Raw genomic sequence first — 8,494 nt, forward strand, 5'->3', positions numbered from 1 at the left:
GAACTCGAGACGTATAGTCGATTTCTCCGATCACGTAGAACTAGAAATGCTACTCCTCTGCTTCCACAAAGTCGATTCTCCAGTGCCTACGGGTCTGCTACGAAATTTTTGACACTTCGTATATAGAATTGTGAAAGAAAAGGTTTCAACTCTGCCGTCGCGTCCACTGCCGCGTGTAGAAATAGCTTTTATATGTATTTAAAAGCGAAATAGGAACGCAATATCGGCCGAGTCCTTTTTTTTTTGCTTTGTTTTGATAAACCGAGCGCTTCTACGCGCACTATATGTAGAACTTTCCCTACAAATAGCGGAAGCAAAGGGATTGGATTTATCTTACGGAAGGTCTTTAGTATTTTTATCGCGTATTTCGGCAACACGGAGATATCAGGAGATTTATACGGGATCTGGTTCATTAGATGCTTCAAAACTCACATCCCAGCTACACTCTTGTACATTTATTGCTTCAGCTTACATGCCAAAAGGGGACATTCCAGCTACATAACAGAGTCATTAATCCTGTATAAAAAAATACAAAACAATGTATAAAGTCAAATTGGTCGCACTATAACATAATTGTGAGTAACTCGCGTCAAGAGAAGCGAAGAACCGTCATGGATCGCAGCTTAGCTTGCTTAAAAGAATCGAATTTTTTATTTCTTTGCCAGTGTCTCTTTGCATTTCTTTGCCCGGCATGTCACCCGTCACTTTTGCAGTTTCACTGAGCAGCGTTTCTTTTCGTTATACTTTTACGAGATCATCGTGCTTTCTCTCTTTCTCTTTCTTTCTTTCTCTCTTTCTCTTTCTCTCTTATACGACATTATACAAGGTGTTTGAGATTGCTAAACGTGTGCTGGAGGATAGTGGAGAAATTTGTTGTTCAGTTTGACCAGATCTATCTGTATATGTGCTTGTTGACAGCCTCGTGTCAGACATCCTATATACGTACTATCTTGACTTTACGATGCATATCTTGTAACATTATGACGAAAACCGATTACCGTTATACAGTTAGTTAAAGCGTGAGCCGGCTTACTCGAGACCTAATCCGCTTAAACTAGACTAGCCCGTACTGGAGCTAATCGAAGCAGATCTCGCGAAGTCGAGGGAAAATTGCAAGTATTTTGTCGTATAGTCGATTTCACGCGAACCTACCGATTCGCGGGATACATGTGCGTCATGATCGATCTTATTCTCGTTTATATCGTCGAATGAAATCGTCGACGGAGTTGAAGAGAAGGAGACAGAGAGAGAGAGAGAGAGAGCGAGAGAGAGATAGAAACAAAGAGAGAGGGTAGAAGTAACTTCGCGAAATTGGCGGAATCGCATGTACAAACGTGTACAAACAACGCGTCTTACCGTTCCCATCGGCGCTCGCGGGTCGCGGTTTCCAGATTACGTGCCGCTTGTAGAAATTAGACTGCGCTGCTAATCGGATGCAGATTAGGTTCTAACGCGATCCGTAGAAGCCCTCCCCTGTTGAAGCTCTCCGTTGTATGATGACAGCGCGAATGCACGCCGGGGATACGCCGAGTAGACGCCGAGCACGTGTTCTAAGTACGACTAGCGGCAACGATATCGCGTACGTACGTACGTACGTATGTACGCAGAGTAGGTAGGTAGGTAGGTAGGTAGGTAGGTAGGTAGGTAGGAAACAAGCCTTGGAAACTGCTTAATATGCCACGGCGCCGTGTGCTTAGCTGGTGCATCCTTCGCCGTGGGGTCGTCCCGGTCCTGGCGGAGTTCCTTGGAGGGATCCCAAGTTGCTGGGTGTGCGCTTCCTCGAATCCATGGTACGCATATCTATCTTGTCGCGTTAATCGTATACGCGAGAGACGGTGGCGGCGGAGGATACCCGAGCGGCCGCGGCGTCTCTCGCGTCCGTGTCGCGCATCCCGCTAATTACGAAAGGGAATCCTTAATCGTCGAGGCCGCTTTGAATTCGTGGAGCGCGCGGCTTCTTTGTGCGCTGTGAAATTTCAGAAAAGCTGCGCTCAAGTGTCGTCGACGTATGCGTCGACTCAATTATACAGCGACTGCGCGAAACGCTCGATTAAACGCTCGGGTCTGTAGGTTCGTACATGGACCTCTTTTTTTTTCACGAGAAACGAAACGTTGTGCTCTTTCAATTGAAAGTCGATGCTAGTACGAAAAAATATTGTGCCAAAAGTATCTTATATACAGACTGTCTGAGGATTATTGATTCATCCGTTGTGTGCAGGTAACATTGATCTAACTAAACGCCAAATATTATTTCAACAATTCACGTACAATTTTGAGTTATTAAGGTTATTAAGGATTCCTGGCCCCTCGTATTGTTTATCTATTTTTAATGACGTTAAAAGTGAGAAAATGTATGCTAAAAATTCTTGCAAAATATGTTAAAATAAAAATATATAACCATAAAGTGACACTTGCACACACACGTACAATCGATTAAACAAATTAGATAAAATTAGATTAAACAAATAAAATAAATAAAATCGATTAAACAAATTAGATATTCTGTGCACCCTCTTTTACTCTAACAATCAATAATTTGTCGTAAATTAACGTGATGTATAATTCATCTTCTTAATTCTATTTCTTTATCTTCTATTTCTTTGCCTATTTCTATTCAGGTTAATTTACGACAAAATATTGATTGTTAGAGCCAAAGGGGGAGTGCACGGAATATCTTATAAATTTGTTTAATCGATTGCAAGTGTTACTTTATGGATATATATTTTTATTTAACATATTTTACAAGAATCTTTAGCATGCATTTGCTCACTTTGGACATTAAAAAGAGATAGAGGCCAGGAGTCTTAATTAAAGAAGTTTGGTGCATCATCGTGCACAATCATGCACCAATCTTCTTTAATTAATAACTAAAAATCTACGTGATCATTTGCAAAATGGTACTTTTTTGTTTAATTTTGACCTCGTATACCAATACATGGCGGCAAACGTCATTGCAGTTCATCTATCTATATCGCGCGTGATCATTCACCAATTTTCTTTAATTAAATAAACATAAAATTTTATGTGGTCGTTTGCGAAATGGTAGAAAAATTTTGTGTTCAGTTTGAGGTAGCTTCTACCTACATGCAATGGATATATCAGTAATTGTCAGACATTCTGTACACACTATGTTCGAAATAAACTGGGGAATGTTCTTTCTCGTGGAAAAATGTTAAGTGTCAAATTGCTGTCACTTTGTGAAAAAATAACCGAACAAGTTTTAAAAGAACGTTCCGAAAAATGAAAACTTTATTTTAAGCGATTTAAATTAGACATATTTTTGGATGAATAAGATCAGAACATTGATGTTAGAACGAATATTTTACTAGCGCGTTAATTATGAAACATTATTATCCTCTCAATATTTAGTGAAATATTCACTCCAACATCAGCGTTTTGGTCCTATTTGCCCAAAGATATGTTTAATTAAGTTGTACACTTGAAGAGCTTGTGTATATAGGATTGTTTATTTTAAGCAGTTTTTTAGAATTTCAGAAAATTAATTTTTCTTGCAAAGCTGTATCTCCTTCTCGCTAAACAAGAGAGTGCTTCGTTAGTCAAGACTGACCTCTTTTCTGGCGCAGTTCACCGAGATGAAATTTGTTGCACAATTTTTATCGAAATTATATAGATATTAGTATGTAAAATCGTCGATTGAAATAAAATATCTCAAATATTTCCCACGAGTTGCATTGAAAATACGGTTTTAATTTATAGCCCGAGCTGCCATTGTGCAGTCACGTAAAACGACATTAGCGTTTTTTTGCACTTCTCGATACAGATAAATCGATAATACACGATACGTAACGTGATAATGTGACGTGACGGGGATACGTTTCAGTGCTGACAATGCACAATATATTGGGAGGCGGTCTACGTTAGCGGCATATAATTCACCGCAATTAGCACATCGTCGCGCGACGTGCCGAACATACTTATGACGCTCAAGTTACGCCTCGAAAACTATCAATTCGTGGATTGCTTGTATTCACTTATCGTGTTGCCGCGAAAATCGTCCTCCTCATAAGAATTAATTGTTCTCCGACAAAAATATATTAACAGAGCATTTATACTATATATAATAATTACCACCTTGTATCGCACAGATCGTAAATAATAAGATATGGGATAAGATGTAAATAATAAGAATGGGAGAAAACGATGTTAAACAGCACACAGAGTTGGAAGTAACGCGTTCCTTGTAACGCTGTCACTGTTGCACGTTATTTTATTTAAACAGTCACTCGATATTTTAAGGTAACAGCTTTTCCTTTTCTTTTTGTTAGTAACAATCAGTGTTAGACACTAATCGGTTAAAATTTGACTAAAATTGACTAAAGTAATTGACAAATCTATAATCAAAATTAATCAATCGCCATGTAATCAAGAATAATTCACTCGATTAATAAAATTAATTATTGATCAGCGTATAATTAATCCAATCAAAGTTGAATTAACAATTAACTTCATCGATCGACTAAAATTATTCGCGATCACATGTATAACGGTTGATTAATTCTGACCATTGATTTGCCAGTTATTTGAATCAACTAAAATTCTAATCGGTTAATGCCCGAAACTCGGGCATAATGTTAGCGCAATTTCTCGGTTAATGATAACGGGCATAATCGTTACTTTTATCGTTATCTTGCGCATGCAGAACACATGCACACAGGACGACGGGCTGCGGTGAGCTGTAAAAAAAAGTCTTCAGCACTTGATGAAAAAAGCAAAGGAAGCTGTAATGACTCGTTACTTTCAGAATAACGGTAACGGTAACGAGTTACTTTAAAAAAAAGGTTACTTCCCAGCCCCGATAGTGCAGCGGATGACGTTACGTTAAAGTCACGCTACTTTACAAGGAGTCAATATCGCGCGTTACAACGACGTGCATTACGCGCTAGCTTTTTAGCGACTACGGCGCAAGACTGCGTCTCCTCTCTCGCTTCGTTCGTCCGATAAAATTTTCGAGGCACCCGGAGAGGAGAGAAAAGGGCGAAGGGAGGAGACAGAGAAGAGCGCGCTTCGTTGCACCTTCGATAAGTGATTCTCTACGTAATTGTACGTTTAAGCAACAATCTCGCGTCGGGAAACCAATTGGAACGATAACGAAATTACGCTGTCACAGCGAATGGGAGTATCTCGCGTCAGCCTGCACTGGCAACTTTGCATCAAAACTTTCTACCGCTGCGCGAGTAACCGTGTTAAATTGACGAACATTGGCCCCGAGGGCTCGCAAACTATAGACGTCGCCGTAATTGAGGGGCTCCTTGCGAAGGGGATAAGTCCATTTTGATGTGTCCCTCTCGAAAGATGAGAGCAGGAGCTGGTTTTAAAATCTTTTTACGATGCATTAAGCGCCGCGCGATGCGACAAGCTCGAACCGTCGGTCACAGTTGACAGCCGTTATGTACTTGCATCGTGATACACACATGCGGGATATTTGAGGAGCAGCAGTTGAAATGGGCGAATTTTCCTGCCGCAGTTTGGTTCTCAAATGTCGCGACGTAAAATATCGCTTACTCGTCGACGCACGAAAACTCTGTTCTCGAGGAAAAAGCAGTTCCGTTGTCAGCAATAAGTATCGTCGCAAATAGTCTATCTCTTCCTCCAAACAATTGATAGCATCAATTCGTATTCTCTGCCTTTACGACCATGAAAAAAAAATAGTTATTCGCGGACTCGATATCTTTCTCTCGTGTATTGTTACGCGAGATTCTTCAATTATCGTTTTCGTTCAGCCGTGATCAGTTCTTTTCATCAGTTTTGGTGCACGTGCGTGCGTGCGTGTTAAGTAGTTTTGCTAGGCGTGAGAAATGATCGAATTTTTACATTGTCGAAGACGATATCAGTCGCACGCGGAGAGTGCTCTTTACGCGGCGCAAACGAATAATAGGGAAAGGCCGATATTAGGTATGGAAATACGCATGAGCTCGCAACATAAATTTATGCGAGTGTATCGCGCGCGATATCTGTCGTATCATTGTAAATGATGTTTTCGTTAAAATGGCGAAATTCTACTACTACTATTATACCATCACTACTATCACTACTACTACTACACTGAGGGAAATGTCTGATGATAATAATCAAAATTCTATTTAGGTTTACCAAACGATATGATGAATAATCGTATAACAAAATATTTAGTCAATGAAACTATCTGGTGAACGCCTTGTCTAAGTAACATTACAATAACGCTTAAATACGTTTACCAAACCGGTATAGCATACAATTCATTTGGTGAATGTTATGAATACAGTTGTGGAGTAGTGTTAGACTTTTTACCTAACTTAAAATCTAACCATATTATATAATTTTCATATACTTACTGTATATAATCTTCATATATTTACTTCTAAAGTCGTCGATATATTTTAAGAAATTTTATTCTTCCAAATATTTGACGGTTTCAGCGTTTACTCTTTTATAGCACCGACGTCTTTATACATTAGTATAGATGAAAAAGGAAACGTCGCAGCGAGTAACAATTAACTATCGCGTCAATAGTATCACACGTCTAGAGAGAATTACCAAACTGTCTAGATGTCTACAACAAAACGTCTCGGTATTGACTACCAGATGCGTCGAGGCATCGTAATCAGAATATTGGATATGTGAATCAGATATCGTATATAAATTCACTATATTACTTTCATAAGACGAGTATAGTATCATTCACCAAGCTATTTCTTTCAGTGTACCATCACACTACCAATACTACTATCATTACTAACACTATTGCTACCACTACTACCATTACTATTACTACTACTACTTTGCCCGCACGGTGAATTGTTGTGCAATTAATCCCGAAGCGAAACGCAAGTAAATCGTGGTCGGCCGTTTTTTGTGCGCTGTAATTTACTACGTAAAGAGATACCGCGCGAAAGGAGATACATAAAATGAAGGTAAGGGGTGGTGGGTGTGTGGGGAGAGGGGAAGGGACGAGCGCGCGTTTTTGCTAAGAAATTAAATTGTGGCCAAACCTCACGGAGATGCGGACCAAATCGCGCGGCACATAGAAATTTTTTGCGCGCCTGGTAAATGCAATAAATCGGCCGACGGGAAGCAGTCACGTATTTATTTGTATACGGCATGACGAATGCGGCTAATCTGAATCCGCGAAGTTTAGCTTGGATGAAGAGAAAAGTTTTTCGCGGATGAAATTCTCGGGAAAATTATTTTAGCGTTGCGCGTTTTTTGACGAGAGAGAGAGGGGGGAGAGAGAGAGGGGAAAAGGGAAAGGGAAAAAGAGAAAGAGAATGAGAGATAGATTGGTAGATAGATGCATTTATTACGCATTCTAGAATAAATTTCAAGCATAAAAGATAAAGGGAGAAAGAAAGAGGGGGAGGAAAGAGGGAAGAAGGCAACAAGAGAGAAGCAAGGTGAAGAAATTGTACATTCATAATTTCTTCAACGATTCGACCGTACACGTTCGATGGAAACGGATTATCGATCGGAATGCATACGCGGCGATTATTTTACATGTAATTAGTATAAACAGCATTTCGGATGCGCGCTTTCGGCATTGCCGCATGCCAATTTTGTGTATTGACGTTTCCGGCTAGATATAAGTCCATCAAGTAGATTGGCATTCGATCTCGCGTGTATAATTCCCGTAATCCTGCGCTCGTCGAAATGAGATTACTCGTAATGCACCCGATACACTGCATTTAGAATTCTCGCGCGTTCATGTAAGTTCGATTAAGTATCTTAACGCGTGATGAAATTCAACGTATGCGGAAATTATGGAATATCATCCTCGAAAGAGATACGTGCGCAGGATCGCGTAATTTAATCGAGGCTCACCGCCGGGATAAGCCATACGTGCGCGCAAACGCACGCACGATGACGTCTGCTAGAAATTGATGCGGAGCTTCGCATATCTGCCTGAAGATCGTTCCAGGTTTGCGCGCTTCGTTGAGCGTATACCCGACTAGAAATTTACCTCATGGTCAGATTGACCCTAATTGGTTACCAAGTTTGCAAAGTAATATTATCGGGCTCTAAAAAGTCATGTAATAATGCTAATTAGGACTTTACCTCGTCAAATCTTAATCAGATTCTTGTACACACACAACAAAATATTTTTTTTAGATTTAACAAATTTTGTTGGATGTTTTGTTGAAATATTCATTGAGTGAATGATTCTGAAAAGTTAATGTTTGGTAAAAAATGTATTGGCGACTGACGCTTGTTATATTTCATTACGTTTATGCTCTTCCGTGGTTCGATTCCGAACGGTGGTCATCGTCCTATCTTCAAAAGGTGGTCGTTGGTTGCCTTGACTTCGAAGATCGAACGGCAAGCATCCGTATTTCAATAACTCTAACAACATTCGCGTGATTTAATTTTATATAAGGAATTCTTGTAGTGCTCACAAAACATTGCAATGACATATTTACTGACAGACATTGAAAATAACAATAGTCTATATATATATATATATATATATATATATATATATATATATATATATATATATATA

General features: G+C 39.5%; 1 protein-coding gene across 2 annotated transcripts in view; it reads left to right on the forward strand.

Annotated features, from left to right (window-relative positions):
• Positions 1–8,494, forward strand: part of LOC116853976 — a 39,534-nt gene that overhangs the window by 10,842 nt on the left and 20,198 nt on the right. The window contains exon 4 of one of the 2 annotated variants that reach the window (XM_032835387.1): positions 1,698–1,790. The exons of the other annotated variant lie outside the window; for it this stretch is intronic. Within the exon in view, the coding sequence (XP_032691278.1) occupies positions 1,698–1,790 (93 nt within the window). The remainder of the gene's footprint in view (positions 1–1,697; positions 1,791–8,494) is intronic. 2 annotated transcript variants of the gene reach the window in all.

The sequence above is a fragment of the Odontomachus brunneus genome, unplaced genomic scaffold (genome assembly GCF_010583005.1).
Source record: "Odontomachus brunneus isolate Ranch 3 - 2012 unplaced genomic scaffold, Obru_v1 Obru_scaffold_007, whole genome shotgun sequence".
Taxonomy (NCBI): Eukaryota; Metazoa; Arthropoda; class Insecta; order Hymenoptera; family Formicidae; genus Odontomachus; species Odontomachus brunneus.